This window comes from Macrobrachium rosenbergii, chromosome 22 (assembly GCF_040412425.1).
Source record: "Macrobrachium rosenbergii isolate ZJJX-2024 chromosome 22, ASM4041242v1, whole genome shotgun sequence".
In the NCBI taxonomy this organism is placed as follows: domain Eukaryota; kingdom Metazoa; phylum Arthropoda; class Malacostraca; order Decapoda; family Palaemonidae; genus Macrobrachium; species Macrobrachium rosenbergii.
In genome coordinates, this window is record NC_089762.1 from 20892307 (window position 1) to 20916731 (window position 24425).

The following is a 24425-nucleotide window of genomic DNA, read 5'->3' on the forward strand; positions in this document are numbered from 1 at the left end:
AAGTATCCAAATACTTAATTTCATCATAAAAATGTTCATTATTTGGGATGAATCTTGCCTGCTATTAAAGTTAGCTGACTACCACATTCAGTGGTGGGTTAGGGCAGCCACAGAAAAGGAAAAATCTAAATCTAAACAGTTTTGCCTGTTGTGTGATCATTCCCGGTAAGTACTGCCTCCAAATGGTAAATCTCAGCAGGGTGAAAGGTCCTTGTAGCGAGACTTGTCGGAGGATCCTTATTGGGAAAAATGACTATCTCACGGAGCACTAGTGACTCCAGTGCCAGAGTCAAATGCTCATAACTAACAGTCCAAAACTAAAGACAACGACCTTCAGATATGAAGGTACACTCCAATACACCATGGTTTACCTTCATGCTCCCCAAACTAAATACTGGGATTTCCTAATCTACAGAGAGCAGAGAAAGGAAGATTCTCTTGCATTTGGTTTGGGAAAAAATCATCCCCACCATGATGATATGACTACAGTCTTTACAATTCCCATATACAACTTGATGTCTCAAACAAAACAAGGCAAAACTGAGTTCCACATTCATTAAGCTGCATTGGCAACCTTCTCTAGTGAAAGGTTTTTAAGGACATTAAAAGACATGCTTACAGCATGGACATTGTGAGGTCTTACTTTTAAGCAATGGCAAGTGATCAGGATTCGACTTTATGTGTAATGACTTGATTAACCCTAACTGGGCGGATAGGCTTTTTTGATCCCCAATAATTGCATATCAAACTCCCTGATATGAGTACTGTTATTTTGCACCGTAATATCTAAACAAATTTTGTGTAAAAACATTCCTATCACTTTAATGGGCCATAAAAAACATGTATAGCGCACTAAAAGGTACTGCATCTCCCCATCTCTGTACATCTCATAAATATTTTACAATAAATATACAGTACTCAGAAATTGTTACTGATTTTAGTTCTTATCTGTTATGATATCATGTCAGCTGTAATTGTAATTTTACAAAACAGAATTTTAAAAATTATTAGAAATAACAAGTATAACTTGATTAAATTAGCACATTTTTATAAGTGTCTTAGAACAGAGGCCCAATACAGGGTTGGAAATACTGTATTCACTTTCAACTGCCCATGGAAGATACAGAAATTTGTCTAGAATTTTTTTCTTATACCATGTGCATTTGCATATACTTCTCTTTTCACTGATTTTTTTTTTTAATGCCAACCTCAAAGTTTGCCTGGTCTAGGGGTGTTCTTCATGCATATTTTAGCTCATACAATAATGGTTAAGCTATGTAGGAAAACTACACCATTCCATTCTTTTAACACAATAAATTCTTAACTCCTCCTCTTCAAGGACTAAGTCTTATCTTAAGCATAGGAGTGTTTGGCCTCACAACACAATAAATTCTTAACTCCTCCTCTTCAAGGACTAAGTCTTTCTAGATAAGTCCTTATAGCTAACTAGACAGAGCAGAGCTTCCTCTTAATTGCTTACTAAAGCAGTTAAATCAGGCACCATCTGCTAACTGGGAAGGGCTTTGCTTTGAAACTGCTCTTAGCCCTAAACAATGGGTAAAAAAAAGACATGTTCCCTTGAACAAACATACAAGAAAGAACTTGAATCTCACTAATACACTTTGCTGCAACAAGATCTAAAGGAAAAAGTACTTTGACAGTTAAGTTCTTAATGGAAGTTTTACCCAAAGGCTCAAACTGTGGCAAAGTCAAAATTCCATCCTAAAGGATAAGAAAATTTTGGGGTTTCCGGCTCAGGAGACTGAAAGGCCTCATCTAAAGTCATAAGTGATATTCAAGTTACCATGTCTCAGAAACGAAGACAGCACAAAGCAATATCAACCACCACAGTAGTTGGCAGTTAGTCAAGTCCAGCAACCTGAAGTATACACAAAAACTAACTTTTGGCCCCCTATAACTGTAAATATGCAGTTGACCGGGATGAAACTCTGGTTTTAGAGGTTTCCAAGGTCTCTAATCGTGCCAAGTTTCATCAAAATCTGTTAAGCTGTTTCCAGAGATCCAGATATTGATTTTTGGAGCTCAGGGAATGTGGTAGGGGTGGGTGGATGGGTGGGTTAGGGTCCTAACATACCTGTGGAACAATAACAGTAAAAGATACAGCCATAATACTTAGTTTTTCTGAAAGCTTGTATTCTCGAGAGGTGCCTTTTGGGGGTTTGTTTTTTAAAATAATGAATTTTAAAGGTACAGTGGGCCACTCAAAGTAGCCCCCAAAACTCAAATTTCCTGATGCTCAGGTATGGACTGCTCAACATTAGAAGAGACGCCATTTTCTTAATGTGTGAAAAGCAAGTGGTGTCAGGAGAAGCTGACTGACTTTCTGTCAATTTTCTCTCTATCTACATAATACTAAAACTCCGAAATGTTTGTTTGTACACTAGACCACATGATCAAGTATTAATTTAGCTGTGTCCTCCCCCTCCCCTTCCCTCCCCCTCCCTTTCCCTCTACCATCCCCCTCCCCTTCCCTTTCCCTCCCCTACCCGAACACAAGATCAAGTGTTCATATAGCTGTCGTCCTCTCTCCTTCCCTCTTCCATCCCCCTACCCACTCTGTTTCCCCTAACCTTCCATCTTCCCTACCCCTCCCCTTCCCTCTTCCATTCCCCTTCCTCTCTCCATTCACCCATCCCCCTCCCTTTCCTCTTCCATCCCCCTTCACCATCCCCTTCTCCTTCCACCTTCCCTCCCCTTCCAATTCATCCTTCCCCCTCCCTCTTCACTCTTCCCTCCCCTCCCCAAGCACAAGATAAAGTGTTAATTTAGCTGCTATTGGACATATCTTCATTCTTCCATTGTCTGTTCCTACCCCTCCCCTCCTCTTCGACTACAAAAATTTCAACCCCTTTCCTTTTTCCGAAATGGTCTCCCATTATAGCTAAAACTCTTACATTCTAGTAATATTCAATCATGTACCTTCATTTTGCAACAAATTGGAAGTCTCTAGCACAATATTTCGATTTATATGAATTTTAAAAATATTTATATATATATATATATAACTTCGGCGAAAATTTCAGAAATTCTACAGTCATTTTCCGTAATTTTTGCACTGTTCTATATTAGCCGTTAATAAAGTTTTATATATGAAAATGAGGCCCAATTTCATTGTACAATACAGCAAAAATACAACCCATGGTTGTAGCTTTTATCAGTTTGGAAATATTTTTATATAAATCACGATAAATGCCAAAATTTCAACCGGTCCTTTGACTCGGGAAATGGTAAAAAACACAATTTTATCTAAAACTCTACACGATCTAGTAATATTCAATCATTTCTTCATTTTGCCAATTGGAAGTCTCTAAACAATATTTCGATTTTGGTGAATTTCTGAAAAAAATTTCCAGGCAAAAATTTTTGAAATCGTAAACTGTTTTATAAGTCCCACATAACAGTTTTATAGATGGAAATGTAGCAATTTCATGGGAATACAACAAAATAACTCATGGTTGCAGCTTTTATCAGTTTTGAAATATTTTCATATAAATCACGTTAACTGCCAAAATTTGATAAATTATGATGAAACATGGTAAAAGTAGAAGCTAAAACTCTTACATTCTAGTTATTAAATTAGTACCTTCATTTTGCAACAAACTGGAAGTCTCTAGCACAATATTTCAATTTATGGTGAATTTCTGAAAAAAACGTTAACCGTAACTGAAGAGATACATCTCTGAAATTTTCTTCATGCAATACGTAATTTGAAGACATCGTTTTACATTGTATCCATAAAATTTTTATATGAAAATATAAATGTTAACAGAAAATACTCGTGGTTTGCTTTTGGAGTTTTAACATTTTTTTTTCTTCAAAATTTGTTGTCAAGAATAAAATGGTGGACTCAAGCTGATTGTTTCTGTAATATTCAATCGTTTACCTTCATTTTGCAACAAAATTGGAAGTCCAGGTCATATGTTGATTTATACTGGAATTTTTAAAAAACAGGCGCTGTTGCTTAATTTTCACATCATCAGATATTCGCCTCGTGGTTCATCCAAACTCAAGCCTTTATCATTATCGTTACATAAGTTTTTATAATGGAAAATGTCGCAATTTCATGTACAATGATTGAAAAAATAACTCACAGTTTTAGCTTTTATCAGTTTTGAAATATTTCCATATAAATCGATAATTAGAAAAATTTGACTTTATCAGTTTGAGGAAAGTAAAGCAATTAAGCTAAAACACTTACAGTCTAGTAATATTCAATCTGTTAGCTTCATTTTTCAACAAACGGGAAGTCTCTGACAATATTTCGATTTATGGTGAATATTTGAAAAAACTGGGAATTCATGCATCATTTTGTGATAATATTTTCTCTGTGTAACTTTGATCGTTTAAAATTTGTTATATACTTAAATCATCGCCAATTTAGCGTACAATACAACTAAAAAAATTAACTCAGAAGAACTTAATCGTGATTTGTCATCAATTATAGATAGTTTTTTTCTGTCATATATTCCAATATTTATCAGGATATTTTTTCATTTCTGATGGGTGCATACTCTTCAGGCAATGACAAAAATTTGTTCCAAATAAACTCTTAATCTTAAAAACTAAGTGTGCTGTGAATTTTTGAAAAAATTTTGGGTTGTAGCTAATTTCTCCCATAAGAAATAACGTTTTTGTAAAAAATGGGTTAATTTAGCTGTCCTCCCTCTCTCCTTCCTTCTTCCATCCCAGTCATCTTTCCTACCCCTCCCCCTCCCTCTTCCATTCAACCTTTCCTTTTCCTCTCCATACAAAACTTCACCTTCCATCTTCCCTCCCCTCACCCTTCATTCCTCCATAAGTTCCCAGTTTTCTCCCCCTTCCACCTTATCCCTTCCCCAAGCTTTTCTCTTTCCCCTCATTTTTAAATCCCCTTCCCCTCCCCCTCCTCTTACCCCTTCCTCCCCTCCCCTATAAAAAAATTGGCTGACTATTTTTAACAGGGTTAATTTGGCTGTGGGTATGGTATGGGTATGGGATGATGGGTAGAAATGGTATGGTATTGATATAGGTATAAGGCTAGAGATATGGCTATGGGTATGGTACAGATATGAGTATGGGTATGGATATGGTATGGATATGGGTTTGGGTATCGATAAGGGTATGGTTATGATGCAGATATGGGTATGGTGCAGATATGGGTAAGTACAGATTTTCAGTATTAAGATGTGGATATGGATATGGATATGGATATGGGTATGGAATGGATATGGATATGGGTATGGGTATGAGTATGGTACAGATATGGGTATATGTATGGTATGGTAATGGATATGGGTATGGATATGGAATGGATATGGGTATAGGTATAGGTATGGATATATAAACAAATGGGTATAGTATAGATACCCTGGTGGTGGATCTTTTGTTAAAAATTAAATAATAAACATTGACAGGTCATGGATTTATGTGTAATACTAAAACTCACGTTTGTTTCACTGGAAGGTAACAGAGTCTACTGCCACAGACTTTGCTGACTGTGGTAGGGTTTGTTTATGGGTGTGGACAAGGTGCTGAGTTGGCGACGTGCGGTTTGGGTATGGTGCGGATATTTTGGGCAATTTTATAATAGGTACAGACGCAGGTATGGGTATGGTATAGGTATGGGTATGGGAAATATGGGTAACAGTAATGGTAGATATGGGTATATAAAGTTACTGTATGGTATTAATTTAATGTATAGGTTGGGTTTGGGTATGGGCCTTTTTTTAAAAATGTAGTAATTAAGCACGTGTCCCAATGGGTTATGGGTGGTCTAGCCTTAATTAAAAATTATAAATGCAATTTTGGTTTTTAATTTGACCTACCCTAGTTTTCCACACACACACACAACACACACACATATGCCAACATTCCACATCACATATGCATCCTCAAGGCTGGAAAATTACAGACTATAAAATTGTATGCAATGGGAAAAACTTCTTTAAAAAATGCTAAACATTTACAAATACAAAAATTAAAACAAAAATTGAAAGGAACACCTACCAAGGCAAGAGCTGAAGAATGACTAAAAAGACAGGGAGAAAATAAACATACGAAAGAAACCTATAGCAAACGTGGAGAGTAAACAAAAGGCAATTGACTATAAACAGCTAAATTGGGCGCGTTGGTACATTAGTTTTTATAGTAATATTCAATCATTTACCGTTGTCATTTTGCAACATAATTTTAAAATCATTTCTATAGCACAAATCTTAGAATGGTTCTGAACATTTATTGGAAAAAATTCCTGAAAAACCTTTAGGAGCAGAAAGCGGACCTTGAGGCGCCTCCTTGTATATCCAACATAGGTTCCCATACTACATCTGGGACAGGTAAATTTATAAATAATGTTGGATTCTTTAGTCATTTTGGGATCAACTTCAGATTTACAGCTGCAATTCATATGAATTAAATTTACATTTCTTTTAAAACTTTTGTCATGAAGGAAAAACTTGCATAAATACATAATTTCATGTACAATACAGCAAAAGGTTGTTTACATTTTTGCAGTTATGGCTTTGTAGCGATGGATACAGTGGGATCAATTTTGCAGAAAAAATTAGCCAGAAATCTACTTCTTTATGAAATTTTAAAATTACTGGATCTGCCTGATAGTTGATGGTGTTAGAGTCCATTTTATAAAAACTAATTCAACACTGGTCACCCAATGACTCTCCACACAGCTGTTTATAGCATAATTGCTTGTTTGTTTAAAAATGTTTCTTTCAATTTTAAGCGTCTTTTTAGTCACTTTTTAGCTCTTGCCTTCTAGGTGTTCCTTTCAAGCTCTTGTTTTTCAATATTCAATCATTTTCATTTGTAAATGTTTAGAATTTTTAAAGAAGTTTTTCTGTTGCACAAGTGGCATTTTAGTATTTAAGTCTGTAATTTTCCAGATTTATGCATCGTGTGAATTTTTGAAAAACATTTTCTCTTCAACCTGAGATGTTTGTCAAGTCTGTTTTCCCCTCAGAATATTCTTATATATCACATTATATATATATATATATATATAATGTTCTTCAACTGAGATGTTTTATATTGATTCTTTATATATATATATATATATATATATATATATATATATCTATATAAGTTTTATATATATAAATATATATATATATATATATATATACAACAGAAAATAACTCATATATATATATATATTTATCAGTTTTGAAATATTTTATATAAATCACGATAATATATATATATTTCATATATATATATATCAATATATATATATATATATATAGAATAGATATGATAAAAAAGATATATATATAATTATAATATATAAATATATATACATTCTATAATATTCAATCATGTATATTATTTGCAACTCCATTGGAAGACTCTTATCAGAATATTTCAGTTTATTGATATTGGTACTTGTCCTGAGGGATATTCAGAACCTTAATCTCTACAGATGACCTGATTAAGTTCTTCTGGTTTGCCATGTACACGAAACAACTTTCTGTTCCTAAAATATCACAGGCAAAAAAGTTATGAAATCACAAAAGGGGTAGTAAAGCCCAGCCACAGGAGACAGATATAGAAGTCAGGGGATACAAAGGAACGGGTAGGGCTTAGGGCTTTACTCCTCAAACTGATAAATTATGATGCAACGGAAAAGTAGAAGTAGGAGTCTTTTCTCAATTAGTATAGAAAGTGAGTGCCATTTTATTACGCACAACGTTAACCGTACCTGAAGAGATACTCACTGGCTTTTCTTTAAGCAATACAATTTGAAGACATGTAGCAAATGTATCCACTCAGAAGCATGTGATCATATAAATGTAACTCTTCTTTGTGGATAACAATTTTTTTTCTTCTTCTTTGTTGTCAAGAATAATACGGTGGACTCATCCTGATTGTTGCTGTTGCTGAGACTAGAGTAATGTTCAACAAAAACCTGGGCCAGGTCAGTGTTGGGTGATACTGGAATCAGGCGCTGTTGCTTAATTTTCACATCATCAGCGGTGGTTCATCCAAACTCAAGCCTTGTCAACATGCATATCATAATGGCACTCGCTTTCTGTACTGATTGAGAAAAGACTCCTACTTCTACCTTTTGCTTTCATCATAATTTATCAGTTTGAGGAGTAAAGACCTAAGCCCTACCCATTCCTTTGTATCCCCTGACTTCCATATCTGTCTCTTGTGGCTGGGCTTTACTACCCCTTTTGTGATTTCATAACTTTTTTGCCTGTGATATTTTACGAACAGAAAGCTGTTTCGTGTACATGACAAACCAGAAGAACTTAATCAGGTCATCTATAGAGATAAAGGTTCTGAATATCCCTCAGGACAAGTACAGCTAAAAATTCTCGGTCCTAGCTAATTTGTTCCAGAAGAAATTAGATTCGATTTTTTTCAATTCTGAGTTAATTTCTCCCATAAGAAATAACTGAAAATGGATTAAGCCATTCTGACCACCAGCCATTACCCCAACCTTGCCTTTTTATACAAAACTTTACACAAATTACAATTAAATAAGTTCAGAGTTGAATAATTTTGTATCAAGCATTTTTACATTTTTAAATGCATACTGTATAAAAAAAAATTGGCCTATGACCAATTTTGTAACGATGATAGACCGAGCGCCATAAGGCTAGGTAGCCTATAGGCACTACCAGAATGTACTGCAACGGGTACACATGAAAACTTTGTTAATAATGATAACATTGAAAAACAAGCCAGATTATCACATTAAATTAATAATACAGTATTTATAAGCCAATTACTGTATGTCTGTTATCATAAAATTAAGAAAAATTTTCTAAATTGAACTCGGCAGCTTGTGGCAGATATAAACAAACCACAGCGCCACCCTGGTGGTGTATGATGGTACTAATTACATAAACATTGAGTATTTATGGTACATTTCATACAGAGTCTACAAAAATGCGCTGTGGTTTGTTTATATCTTACAAGCTGCTGAAGCGTAATTTGGAAATTTTTTCAATTTTATAATAACAGACGTACAGTAATTCGCTTATAAATACTGTAACAGTAATTTGGCTTATAAATACTGTATTATTAATTTAATGTGATAATCTGGCTTGTTTTTCAACAGCAGCAGCAGCATGTGTGGGCTTTAAATGCTTTTAAATAAAGCATGGGAAGAACATACCAACAAAATGCCAACTAGCGTGCAGCTGCCCGAAACTCTTTTTCTACAAACATCATATGATTCATCGGGTTGATTCGGATTGTTGTTTGAGCTCCGACGCAAAATTTACTCAACATTTCGTGTTGAAATCCGATTATGTCGAGTTCTAGTACAGTTGAGGACCGGGGTTCTACTGTACCAATATCAATAAACTGATCACTGTTGTTGATAAGGTCTACCAATGGAGGGGCTTCTAGCCTTAAGAACTGGTTTCCTGGCCATTCTCAAAAACCTCTATCTCGCAAGAGACAGATGACAGTTTCTGCAAGGTCAGATGAAGCATGTGAAGGTTTTAATGGAGACTCTCAAATGCAAATATCTAAGATCCTTCCTGACTGGCAGAAGATGAAAAACTTCTGCTGCCTGTACAGGCAGCTCAAGAAACCATTTACTTTGGGTCCATCATGAGCTAACAACAGCTTGAATTCTCAGATGTTCACAACTTCCTGAAAACTTTTCTCGACAGTGCAAAAGGAAGAAAAGCATAAGGGTCTAGATTTGATCATTTTAAGAACAAAAGCTCTGACTATCCATGCTAAAGATCCTGGCATGGTGCACAGTTAAATGGGAGTTTTCTGTTTTGGGCAGCCATGAACAGATTAATGTTCCACAACTTCTGACATAATTGCAGACGACAAGACCATTCTGACAGAACACTTGCCCTTCCCTTGGAGAAATTGTGGTACAGTAGAAGAACGATGGTTGTGTACAGTAACCAAAGGCAAAGTTTCCCTGCTAGCCTGAACAAAGTTCTTGATTTGTACTTCCTTATATAAGAGCGACTGAATTGTTGGAGTAGGTTGCAATCTTGTCTCTGATTAGATGTTCTGCTTGTATAGGACCTTTCAAATTGCCTAAAACTCTAGGTTGTTTCTATGCATTTTGCTCTCCTATACAGTCCAAATCCCTCACATTTCAATGTTCTCCAGAATGGCTCCTCTACCTGACACAAATGCAACTTAGGACAATGTGAGGTTTGGGCTCTAGAGGTCTAGAGGCAAACCCATCAACAGCCTTGATTAATCTTCCAACCAACAAAGAGAACACAAAAGATTTGAAGATGCAGATGACAATCTATTGTCCTCAAGACTGCATGAAACGCATCTATGAAACTAATCAGTTGCCCAAGTTCAGGAAAACTTAGACTCCTAGTATATGGCTCCCTCCCACAGAGCCAAAACCTGGATGAATACGAGTGGCACTGTGGTCAGACTAAGCACAGAGTTTTAAATTGGAAGCTTCCTTTTGAAAACAAAGTGTAGATACTTCCTTGTTTGAGGATGGATCAAGACAAGAAAGCATGCATTCTGCGTACTGACAGAAAACATCCAGTCACTTTTCCAGTAGGCTGTTAAAAGAATGGACTTGTTGAGACTGAAAACTTCCAATACAGTCTTCCCTAGAAAATCTGACATTTCATGGTCTGGGACGTTTTTGAATCAGCTGCCATTAGTTCTTGAGCAGCTATTAGGGCGGTGACACGTTTCAGTTTTTGGATTTTTCAGATTTCAGAACAGACTCTTGCTCAGTAAATACACAAGCACAGCTTATTACCAACACAAACATTCTGTAAAACTCAAAAATATGCAACATACAAAAGAACTGTAATTTGTGTATACTTGTGTATCTTTTGATGTACAGATACTTGTGTATCTTTTGATCTCGTGTAGGGCGATCATTAAAATTTCATGCAATAACATGATTTCTTCATATACATCATGTACAGTATGAGATTTATTTTCAGTAGATTACACTATGCTTGGCTTTTTATGCCTGCCTCAGTTTTGGTAGATATCACTGATAATGCATATTACATCCGAGTTAGCTTTTAACTAATAAATAGGCCTAGAAGCCAAATTTCATTAAGTTAAATGCAAATCCTCATACCAACATTGTGACTTGTCTAAGAATTCATCACTATTTCTTATAATTAACAACCACTTACTACTGCATACAGATAATGACACAAACAACAGCAAGTACAAGTACCATCCGACTTACAATCTGCTTGACATACAATCACTCGTATTTATAACCATACTTCTTGCAGTGGGACTAGGTGGGCTGGTGCCTTAGAGTACACTGTCGTATGACAGTTGACCGCTACGTTACTCAGCAATGCGTCACCTCGTCAGAGCTCTCTCATCACTCAAGCAGCATTAGATTGAGTTACCCTGCCCTATCAGAAACATCATACTACAGTATACTAACTGTACTGTATTGTACACTACATATAGCTGAACAGTAAATTTCACCTTGGCCCCTTAGAGGAAGTCTGAATATGGTGATGGAGTTTCTGGCAAGCCAAGAAAAGCTATTACTCTCAACCTGAAGATGTAAATAATTAAAGAATATGAGGGTGGAAAAGAGTCAACAGCATTTCTCATGATCTTCAGCTCTCCCATTCCACTGTGTCAACAATCCTTAAGATAAAGATTGCATCAAAGAAGTAGTGAAATCTTTGGTTCCTACTAAGTCAACAATTACCACAAAGAAACATGAAGGCCCAACTGCCGAGATGGAAAAAAATGCTCAGTGTTTGGTTGGAAGATTACCAGCAAAAATAGTGAATGTGATGCTTTCTAAAATGCAAACAAAAGCAAAAAGTTTGTTTGAAATGTTAAAACAATGTGCTGGTAAGGGTTACAATCAAGAATTTATTGCAAGTGATGTGTGGCTTAGGAAATTTTGTCAGCAATACCAAATTCATTTTGTGATAGTGAGGCAGCTAGTTGCGACGAAGAAGGTGCAAGAAACTTCGTTGGTGAGTTAAGATAATTTAATAAAAGAAGATGGGTATTTGCCAGAACAAATTTTTAATGTAGATGAAACAGGCCTGCACTAGAAAAAAATTCCTCAAGGAATGTAAGTATCTCACGAAGTTAAGAGCATGCCAGGGCATAAGGTTATGAAGCAAAGGTTTCACTGCTGCTTGGGGGGAATACTGCTGGTTTCAAATTAAAACCCTTCTTAACCCTTAAACGCCTGTTGAATTTTAAACGTGTTCAAAATTGTCTGAAAACTGCTGAGTGGAGGCGTTGCAAATGTCGTCTGAAAATGCTTTTTTTAAATATTTGCGGAAAAATAATTGAGGCCTAGTTTGCGGAAGATTTCAAATGGTGCGGATGCTGGGAGTTCACTGATCCAGCTGTTGTTTTGTTTTAGTGTCACCCAGACGCAACTTCTGCATAATTCCCCATCTCGCATCAGAGAGCATCAGAGCAGCACCTTCCCTTGGGAGTGATATTTACAGTAGACGTGTTTTGTTGAACTTTAACCAAAGTGTTAGCGGATTTTTGTGCTAGCCTGAACGAACGTTTGCTTGATGTCACAAAGGTGTCAGGACCGTGAAAGGCGCATACTGCCTGTCGGAAGTGAGCGTTGTGAGGCGATTTTAGATGTTGGGATGCTGGAGAAGGACCCAGCATCCAAAGTGAATTAAAACTAGGTTGTCAACTATTTTTGCTCGACCGAAATGATCGAAAACGCATCCAAAGCCATAATTATTACATTCAAGTAACAATCAATCATTTACCTTCATTTTGCAACAAATGAAAGTCTCTAGCACAATATTTAGAATTTTGGTGAATTTAAAAAAAAATTTTCTCCGCTCCAGAGGCATAAAATCCACTGAAAATCCTGTTATTTCTTGCGTCAACCAACGTAATTTTTTCACAAAAGATTTCATATTATTCATTACATAAAGTGTTATACATCAAAACTGCAATTTCATGTAGAATACAACAAAAATATATCATTCCTTTAGCTCTTCACAGTGTTTTAATATTTACATCGAAATCACGATAACTGACAAAATTTTAACATTCGTCGGCCAAAACCTGGACCGAAATGATCGAAAAACACATGTAAGTCATAATTATTACAGAGTAACAATCAATCATTTACCTTCATTTTGCAACAAACGGAAAGTCTCTAGCACAATATTTAGAATTTTGGTGAATTTTTAAAAAATTTTCCTCCGCATTCTGCGAACTCCTCTGAAAATCCTGTCATTTCTTGCGTCAGCTTGCTGTAATTGGACTCGTTTCATATTAAAACGTTACATAAAGCGTTATACATCAAAATCCGACAATTTCATGGTCTGAATACAACAAAAATATATCATTCCTTTAGCTCTTGACAGTTTTTAATATTTTTCGTGACAAATTTCGATAACTGACAAAATTTTAACATTCGGTCAACTTGATTCGACGTAAATGATCAAAAACACATCCTTAAGGCCAATTATTACATTCGAGTAACAATCAATCATTTACCTTCATTAAAAATCCTAGCATTTCTTGCGTCACTTGCCGTAATTTTTTGATGTTTCATATTATTGTTACATAAAGTTTTATACATCAAAATGTGGGCAATTTCATGTAGAATACAACAAAAAAATATGTCATTCCTTTAGCTCTTCACAGTTTTTAATATTTTCAGTAGAAATCACGATAACTGACAAAATTTTAACATTCAGTTTCAACTTTGATATCACTGAAATGATCAAAACACATCCGAGTTAAGGCATAATTATTACATAGGAGTAACAATCAATCATTTACCTTCATTTTGCAACAAACGGAAAGTCTCTAGCAACATTATTTAGATTTTTAAGTGAATTTTTGAAAAAAAAATTTTCTTATAATTAACAACCACTTACTACTGCATACTCCGCTGAAAACCTAGCATTTCTTGCGTACCATCCGACTTACGTAATTTTTTTGCCATTTCAATATTATTCGTTACATAAAGTGCTTTATACATCAAAATGTGGAAATTTGGTGAATATAACAAAAATATGTCATTCCTTTAGCTCTTCACAGTTTTTTAATATTTTCGTCAAATCACGATAACTGACAAAATTTTAACATTCGGTCAACTTTGATTCGACCGAAATTATCGAAAAAACCTATCCGTAAAATTATTACATTCGAGTAACAATCAATCATTTACCTTCATTTTGCAACAAATGGAAAGTCTCTAGCACAATATGTAGCTTCACCTTGAATTTTGAAAAAAATTTTCTGAATATGGCGACTGGCTGAAAATCCTGTCATTTCTTGCGCCAAGAAAAGCTAATTTTTTTCAATTTCATATTATTTGTTACATAAAAGTGTTATACATCAAAATGTGCACAATTCCATGTAGAATACAACAAAAAATATATCATTCCTTTAGCTCTTCACATTTTTATATTTACATCGAAATAACGATAAATAAAAAAAATCAACCTTAGTCAACTTTAACTCGACGAAATGGTTCAAAAATGCAATTTTAAGCTAAAACTTACAGCCTAGTAATATTCAATAAATTTCCTTCATTTTGGCACAATTGGAAAGTCTAGCACAATATTTTGATTTTTGGTGAATTTTTGAAAAAAAGTTTTTTTGAAATGTTAAAACATTCATGCATCATTTTGTGATAATATTTTCTGCGTTGTTTTTAATCGATTTTTACAATCTGTTATATACCAAAATCATCGCAATTTAGTGTATAATACAACTAAAAAATTAACTCATTAGCTTCAACCGTTTTCCTTACAGTGAGTTTGATATACAATTATATACAGAAGATGTCATATATTCCAATATTTATATATGATAATGATAATTTTTTTATTTCTGATGGAATACTAAACTTCAGGCAATGAAAAAAAGGAGCCAAAAATGAACTCTTAATCTTGAAAACTAAGTGTGCTGTGATTTTTTGAAAAAAACTTTTTCCGCAAAGGTTTCACCTCTCGGAGGGAATACTGCTGACGTTTCAAAAAAAGGGCCCGTTAAAGGGTTAATTTACATGGCTGAGAACCCTGTGCTCTAAAAAATGTGATCAAGCATACGCTACCTGTGCATTATTGATATAATCATAGAGCATGGATGACGATGGCCTTAATTGAGGATTGGTTTTTAAATTGTTTCATCCCAGCTACAAACCAATATTGCCCAGGAAAAAGGAACCCCTTTCAAAATCCTTTTAATTTTAGACAATGCACCTGCCCACCCTCCTCACTTGGACAATCTAGACCCTGATGTACGAGTAGTGTTTATGCCCCAAACACCACCTCACTCATACAACCCATAGATCAAGGGGTTATTTCAACATTTAAAGCACACCATCTGCGCATATCTTCTGATCAAGCTATCAAGGCCATTGATCCAGACCCAGAATTAACTCTAAGAGAGTTTTGGAAGGAATATAATATTCATTAGTGCATCAAAAACATGGCAAAAGCATGGGAGCTGGTCACAGCTAAGCGTATGAAAGGAGTCTGGAAGCAGTGTAATGAGCACTTTATTCATATTTTCATAGCTTCGATAGCGAGGAAGGGTTAAGCTTGGTGAGAAGCAAGATTTTAAAATTGGCAAACGCACTTGAAATTGAATGTGATGCAGATGATATTGATAAAATTTTGACAGAGGAAGTTCAAGACTTAACAAATGAAGAACTCTTGATCACAGAAGAAGAAAGACAGAGAGAAGAAGAAAAAATAAGAAGAGCAAGAAAGAAAGTTCTTGAAGGAATTATCGGTGTTTTTTGTTGATAAACCAAGGTCAATGAAAATTGGAGAATACAGACCCTAACATAGAACGGTTTGCCCAGATTGAGAGAATGGTACAGGAAGCAATGCGTCCATGCAGAGAAACTTACGAAGAAAAGTAAAAATATACAATTCAAACAAAGGTCAGTGTGTTTTTCAAGAAGAGTGCTCCCCCACCTCCTCCCACCCCTACCCCTTCAGCAGCCACTGTATCGCATGAAGAAACCTTAGATATAGACAATCCCCAACCAGGCACTAAAGGGCTGTATATGAGTAGGAATCGTTGTTTTATTTCATCTATATTTCATTAAAATTTCCTTGGATTTCCTTTTTTTCTGTTTTTGAATTTATGTAATTTTCATTTACTGTTTACAACTTACCCTATGTTATTTTGTACTTTTCTGTTCATGCATACAAATGCTCTCAGTTTTTTTTGCTCGAAGTGAATTCAAACACATGGTTTTGTATACAAATGTTCTTGCAAACAAACAACTGTTTGTGTTGTCCAGTGTTTCTCCTAAACCTTACAGTATAAAATACAGTGCTAAAAGCATAAAAATTGAAGTAAAAAGTGAAATGCAAAATAAAGTAATCAAATAAAATAATTACAACAACTTTGATGTTGATATAAAGTAGTACAATATTTAGTAGAAAGTAACAAAAATTTACAAAACATTGTGCAGCAGGCAGCGTTTACGAGTAGCAGTCCCGGTGATGTGTGTAAAGCGGGCCTCGCACTTAAACATTTACCCAGCATGGCATATGACCATACAATTAAACAATTTCAAAATGTTTGGCTAGGTTGGAAGGATTGACTAACAGTTTGTCGATAGTTTTGATGAATTCATAATAAAAAAGATAAAATATTACAACATTTCCCATGCAAAACCTATGAGTTAATTACCATTCTAAGAATAAACTTAAAAAAAAACTAGAATTAAACTAGAGTTAAACGATAGACTAAGTCTAGTCTACAGCACAATATGTGTGACACAATATTCGCTAATGTAAAGCGTGATAAGGGAACACGACAATGTTTAAGGCAAATTTATTGAATTCTTAGTAAAAGAAATGAATACAGTTTCACAATCCCTTATCCGAAATTCTAAAAACCGAAAACATAATGCCTGACGTGAGTCATTTGGGTGAGTGCTGCTACTCAAATGATTTTTCTTAAGAAATCCCCAAAACTGACCTTCGAAAATCTCAAGGTTAACAAAAAATCCCAAGATAAAATAATTGTACAGCTGCCAAGCCTTAGACTCCTAAATGATCGCGCGCTCTCTCTCTTTCTCTCGCTTTTAAGCCCTTTGTTGGCCGAGTCGGTTGAGCTTCAGACTGTCACTCGATGGGCCGGAGTTCAATTCCCGCAGCCGGCTGATGAAGAGTTAGAGGAATGTATTTCTGGTGATAGAAATTCATTTCTCGCTATAATGTGGTTTGGATTCCACAATAAGCTGTAGGTCCCGTTGCTAAGTAACCAATTGGTTCTTAGCCACGTAAAATAAGTCTAATCCTTCGGGCCAGCCCTAGGAGAGCTGTTAATCAGCTCAGTGGTCTGGTAAAACTAAGGTATACTTACTTTTTCTCTCTCTCTCGGAAAAAGATACTGCTAATTTGAGCCTCTTTAACCAATAAGTATTAGCACATATGCACACACTGTTTGTGGGTTAATACCCTATTTTGTGTGTGTGTTCATAATGTTTTAAAAATGTGTAGTACAGGTAATACATATTTGGAAGACAAAAAACAAACAAATTTTGTTGCTGTCAGTCGCGTGGACTATAAAGGGTGTGACCGGCATGTAAAGAGAAATGGATCAACGTTCCTCAAGAGATTAACCCTTAAAAGATGGGCTAAATATGTATCAAGCACACCCCTAGACCTGGCAAACTTTAAGGTTGGCCAATTTAAGAAAAAACACATCAGTGGAAAGAGGAAGATATGCAAATGCACATGGTGTAAGAACAAAAATTCTAAAAATTTTTCCCTACTTTCCAAAGGAAGTTGAAGTGACTATTTACAACCCTGTGTGAGGCCTATTTTACAAGACACTCATAAAAATATGCTCATTTTACCAAGTTATGCATGTTTTTTTCCAATAATTTATTTTATTTTTCTGTAAAATTACAATTACAGCTCACACAATATCATAACAGATAAGAACTAAAATCGGTAATAAATTCTGAGTATACTTGTAAAATATTTGCGAGATTTACTGAGATGGGGAGATGCAGTAACTTTCTGTGAGGTATACACGTTTTTTCTAATATTTATTTGCACTTTCTTTGGAAAATTATAATTATCACTGACATACTATCATAAAAGATAAGAACTAAAACCAACAACAATCCTTGGGTATATTTATGAGCAAATAAATAAAAAGATGTCCTGGAGCTGCAGAGAGGCAAGTACATCTCCCTGTGAAATCTCAAGGCATACTGATCAACGTCTCTCCAGTGCCAAGCTAAATAATTGCCATAAGTCATTTATGGCCCATCAAAGTGCTGTGAACATTTTTCCCGCTAAGTTCATTCAAACAATATGGGGCAAAATATGATTACTCATATGAGGATTCCCGTCCATCACCCAAAACCTGTTACTGTATAGACACTCATATGAGAATTCCCGTCCATTAAGGGTTAAAGAGATGAACTCTCTCTCTCTCTTTCTCTCTCTCTCTCTCAGTCGCCTGAGTCTCATATCACACCACCTTCAACAGACTAAGACATTCTCCCTTTTTCAAGGCTGGTGCTGAACTGATCAAGCTCAGAAATACACTTTACTCTTATACAAATTGTAGGAACATCATTTATTTCTGGTGATAGAAATTCATTTCTCGCTATAATGTGGTTCGGATTCCATAATAAACTGTAGGTCCTGTTGCTATGTAACCAAGTTGTTCTTAGTCATGTAAAATAAATTTACAGTGAACCCCCCATATTCGCGGGGGATGCGTCCCACACCCCCCCCCCGCGAATAGGTCAAATCCGCGAATGCTTAAAACCCCTCTAAAAACACTTAGAACTGCCCATTTTGATAGCTTAAACCAAGAAAAACCCTGTAAAAATGCTTATACCCGAGTATTTTAATAGTTTTATCACAAAAAGTGCATTTATTCATGAAAATTATATGAAAATACAGTAATTAGTGAATATTTCTCAGTGAAAAATACCGCAAATGGGCGAATTTTCCGCGAATGATGGCTAGATATGTTCCACAGAGAAACCCGCGAATGCGTGAGTCCGCGAACCATGAGAACGCGAATATGGGGGTTTACTGTAATCATTTGGACCAGCCCTAGGAGAGCTGTTAATCAGCTCAGTGGTCTGGTTAAACTAAGGTATACTTGCTGTTAATCAGCTCAGTGGTCTGGTTAAACTAAGGTATACTTAACTTATTATTTGGTAACACTATGAGCTAAATTAGGGGTCTATGGCAACTTTTTTTGTAACAGAAAGACAGTCTGATAGAGGACATCAACCTCCAACTCCTGCTACGCTTCAGGCGTTCATTGATAAACGATTAATTTCTTTTTTTTATCCCATTTATCCCCCATGATAAGCATTCCAAGGCAAATGAAAAATCTTTTGCTTGAAGAGATATTATCACTACTTGATGTAGAGACTGATGATGACTACGAGACTCAGAGTAGCAGCTCAGAAGCCTCTAACATAGACTGAATAAGATTTATCTGATCTGAAGGAAACCCATTGCCAAGTGACTGGACAGTAACCGATAAGGAGAGGATTCCCTTTGCTTTTTGTTACCCAGAGATGTGAAACTTATTGTTCAGGTTAAGGGAAACCCCGTGGAGTTCCCTTTACTTTTCATTCACCCAAAGGCATGAAATTTATTGTTTACGATAACAAAACCCAAGTGGAGTTATTTTTATGACTTTTTTGATGACGAAGTTATGGAGCAGATTGTAACAGTAACAAACAGATTTGCCAACCAGTTTCTAGATTAATAGTATATAAAAAGTTTGCCTACAATATCATGTGCACTAAAATGGTATGATACAAATGAAAATGAAATGAAACCATTCATTGCTCTAATAACTCTGTTTCAGGGAATGGCATATGATATAATAATTTTTCCCCTTTTACGTTTCATACTTGTAACCTTTAGAGATATAAATGCTAAATAAATTCTTTCATCCTTCCTTATTCTACATAATTTAATATCCTAAAATGATTATATTAAAATCAATATCAGTGTAAAAAAAAAAGCATAAAATTAGCAGTCCATATGATGGCTCTGCGAGCGAGAAAATGTGACGATACAGGAGCAGCGGCGTCTCCCATTAGTGACGCAGTGACTTCCAACATGCATGCAAGAACCTAACCCCGTGGTTAGTATTTGTATGGGAAATGCAATATTTTATCCTTTTTTTCTTTTTCAATTCATCAAAACTACTGACGAACTGTTAGTCAATCCTTCCAATATAACCAAACATTCTGAAATTGTTTAATTGTATGATCATATGCAACGCTGGATAAATGTCTGAATGCAGGCCTGCTTTATTTTGCATTTATGTAACGCACATAATATACATTACATAAATTATTATAATATATAATGATCATATGCAACGCTGGATAAATGTTTGAATGCAGGCCTGCTTTATTTTGCATTTATGTAACGCACATAATATACATTGCATAAATGATTATAATATATATTAATAGAAGTAAATTATGGTAACAAGACTGAAATACTGGTTGTACATTACATTACAGTACTATGCAGGCAGGCACTTTACATAGCAAAGGTTTGACATTATGCCCTACCCAGTATGTCAGTTACTTTTCAAGGTTCAATTTACATCCATTTTGACTTACAACCAGCTAGTTGGAACCAAGCTGTCTAAGTTGGATGGTACTTGTACTGACATAAACAATCGAATTGAGAAACAACTGTTTGCCGATGTCAGTTACCATAACCAACACACATTTATAAAAGGTTGCGTTACAGTTGTTGACTTGTTAAAAATCTGTCATTTCAATGGTGACTTCCATAAATAAATCTTTACTCATCCTTCACTCAATGGAGAGGAAAGTGTTATGAAAGTATGCCACTAAATTTATGGTTGTAGCTGTGAATGAAGAACCAAATAATGTGCAGGCCACAAAACGTTTTGGAAGAGGCAAGAGCAACATCCGATACTGGTACTGGTGAAATCACACCTTTACTTCATTTAACTTACTGCATTTATAAATAAAAAAAGTTACATTTTAAACCCAGCAGTGATAATTTACAGAAAAAACAAATCTCCGAAATGCACCTCGAAAGAATCAGATAGCTTCAACTTCCAATTTATTTTAACAGGAGCCAAGGTTGAAGCAGAAAATGGTAAACTGGCAGACTCAGATGGTTAAGTAATAGGCGGCTCAGTGATGTAGCTGGGACTGCCAGAAATGACAGCATGATATACTGGTGGGAAGCACCAAAAGGCTGGGAGTGAGATGGCAGGAGGGAGAAGGTAGAAGGTTCTTGCATGACATCCCCGCAGAAGACAAACTATCTTCCTTGCGCTTTAACAACAAATCCCAAAAAGATTAGACCCTACTGACAACTATACTGAGAAGCAGCAGGAACCATCTGCTCAACACAAGAAGCAGCAGCAAAGGAAGGGTTGCTTGTACAAACAGGTACAGAGGAATACAAGGCAATACAGGGGGAACTGATTAAGTGAGGAAGGGTTAACGACAGAAACAGGAATAAATGATGATACAGGCCTGGTATGTGGCTGAACAACTGATGTACTGAAGTGCAGTTCAGACGACACCTAAGAAACTGGAATACTAAGCCTATGGGACCTACATAACTACACACACCGTCACTCTTGCCAAATGATGATAACGTGTGATTTGGTTGATGCCAGCACTAAGCTCTACAGAATAAATTTTTCAGAGAACACATCAATTAAAAGATGGTAGACGGCTGAGAGAGGTGGCGAAGGGCAAAGACCTTTGTCCTGATACATGCCTTGGTTCCCCAGCAGTGATGAAGGCCTACTAACATAGAACAGTCAGAGGGCAGCTACAGACAGACCAAGCCTCCGACACCATCTCTCAGGGGGAAACCAAAAAGTTTACCCATCTGTTCCTCATGAACTACATAGGGAGCATTAAATGATAATACTGTGACCAAACCTTAACTGATTTTGATACCTCACAAAATTATTCATTCTTCACCAGACTACTCCGAACATTCTCACGCCAAGAAGAAATCTATACAAAACTTTTTTATACAGAACCTAATCCTTTTATTTCTGCTGGCTGTAGATGACTTAATGCAAATGAAAAAATAAGCACAATGCTGTAAACGAAAAAAAAACAGCCAGAAATAGTAAGAATTGTTACTGCTGATTCACACTATGCACTAGGATATAGCAGGAGAATTTTAACAAGAATGTAAACATTCCATCACCACCTGGTGGGAAATGTGTGATTCTAGACAGTACATCCAGGTGAGTCAAGCATTATCTTTTAATTAGTTTGAATGCCTATTACAGTGAACCCCCCATATTTGCGTTGTCAACGTTCGCGGACTCACGCATTCGCGGGTTTCTCTGTGGAACATATCTAGCCATCATTCACAGAAAATTCGCCGATTCGCGGTATTTTTCACTGAGAAATATTCACTAATTACTGTATTTTCATATAATTTTCATGAATAAATCACTTTTTGTGATAAAACTATTAAAATATTCAGGTATAAGCATTTTTACAGGGGTTTTCTGTGTTTAAGCTATCAAAATGGGCAGTTCTAAGTGTTTTTAGAGGGGTTTTAAGCATTCACGGATTTGACCCACTCGCGGGGGGGTGTGGGACGCATCCCCCGCGAATACGGGGGGTTCACTGTACACCTAATGGCGCGAAGACGTAAGCTGATTTTATTAGTAGATAAAATTCCTCCAAATAATTAAGTACGAGTATATCTATTTAAACTTTGATTTAAGAGAAATGAATGTATATTTAAAATAACTCACTGTGGGGAAAATTAAGGTCACCATATGAAATATTATATCATAAAAAAATCTATACTTTGCTTGAGAGAGAGAGAGAGAGAGAGAGAGAGAGAGAGAGAGAGAGAGAGAGAGAGAGAGAGAGAGAGAGAGATTAAATGTTTGTGTTTGGTGACTGAGACTATGGTTCACTAAACAGCCTAATAAACTTATTTACATTATATAAGAATACTTACCTCATTTTGTAGTTCATCATCAGCTTTTGAGCTTAGCAAGAGGGTCATTGTACTATTACTAAGCTCTGAAACAATGCTTGTGTCAGAGTAATATTTAAGCATTTCTACCTCTATCCAAGACTTGTCATATGATTCTTGTGATACCTGAAAATAAAAAGTCACAACAGGTAAATAATATATAGTATTATTTCTCCCCTACACAGCCCAACTGCTGAGATCTATTAGGCAAACCATCCATTTTCATATATTGTAACAATCTGAATCTGCAGCAAAGAGAAGAATTACAAAGTGAATTAGTACTGGAAAAATGACTAGCAAATTGGTAATCACTGACAGAATTATACCTGCCACATTGGGGTTCTTCTACCTATTAAATACTAGAAAATTATTGTTATACCACAGATGAGGTTTAATCTGAATTAGTAATGTATTCATAATGTATCTGCATTCTTAAGGAACAAGATTAATTGCATTTTTATAACATAATACAAATTTTTTTTCAGTGCATTCTATCCCATTGCTCTCTAATAGCCTTTGGTGTCTCTACACATGAATCCTGGAAGTTACAGTTGGCTGAGTACTCCACATATCCAGGATCCAATGACTCTATAGGTAGCAAACTGATCCACTCTTTGCATCTGACCTCCTATACACAGCTTGCAATTTCTTTCAAGGAAATTTTACCTTTTTATTCAATTACTAACTCTGCAATCATATTTTCATCTACAGTATTTAGTGGAATAATGTCCATCAGTTAATGTTAAATAAGTTCAGAGTTTACTTGCTAGTCTTGGACAGTTGGATGATTTCACTAAGTGCATGAATTAATCAGTTCCTGGCTACTGTAAGAGTAAGCATTTATAGAACAACCAATCTGAGCATTATCTATTTTTTTTATCCAAACTTGTCATAAAAATGAAAAATAAGTTTAATCACTAAAACTTAATACTTTTGAACACGAAAAAATTACCTTCTCTTTGACTAGGTTTTCCACAGGTTCAGGTTTAAAATCGTCATAACGCAGAGTGGCCTGTGATACTGGTTTTATTCTTCTTAGGTCTAATAACTTGTGCTTAGGTAATTCATTGCCTGGTAAAATCAAAGGGCCCACCTGCAAAGGAAAATATATACTAAACTATAAGGGTCTATAAAAATTGTACTTTGGTCATGAACTAGTTTTTTCAAGCTTTTATAGAAACAACAATTCAAAAAACTTATTTATATTTATTAAATATAACTTTCTTCATACAACGACAATAAAATATTCAATGTGCCAGGTAAAATGCCAAACACCAAATAACTACAACTTTTAATCAAATCTATTTTCTTCTTTAAAAATCCTCAATTCACGTGTCATCACTGGCTACACCTGACTCTCTAGAAGACTGGTATGAAGTACAAAATCATTTGTAGTTGAAAAATACATCATTAAACATCCATGAAATCAACACAAGCAGCTTTTCCTTATTACTTGAAAGAGGGGATCAGCAGGCA

At 35.5% G+C, this 24425-nt stretch overlaps 1 protein-coding gene across 3 annotated transcripts in view; it reads right to left on the reverse strand.

The window, feature by feature from the left end:
• Positions 1–24425, reverse strand: part of obe (obelus) — a 437154-nt gene that overhangs the window by 347978 nt on the left and 64751 nt on the right. For all 3 annotated transcript variants that reach the window (XM_067124317.1, XM_067124318.1, XM_067124319.1), the window contains exons 5-6: positions 23902–24042; positions 22932–23075 (exon numbers count right to left, since the gene is read on the reverse strand). In XM_067124317.1, the coding sequence (XP_066980418.1) occupies positions 22932–23075; positions 23902–24042 (285 nt within the window). The remainder of the gene's footprint in view (positions 1–22931; positions 23076–23901; positions 24043–24425) is intronic.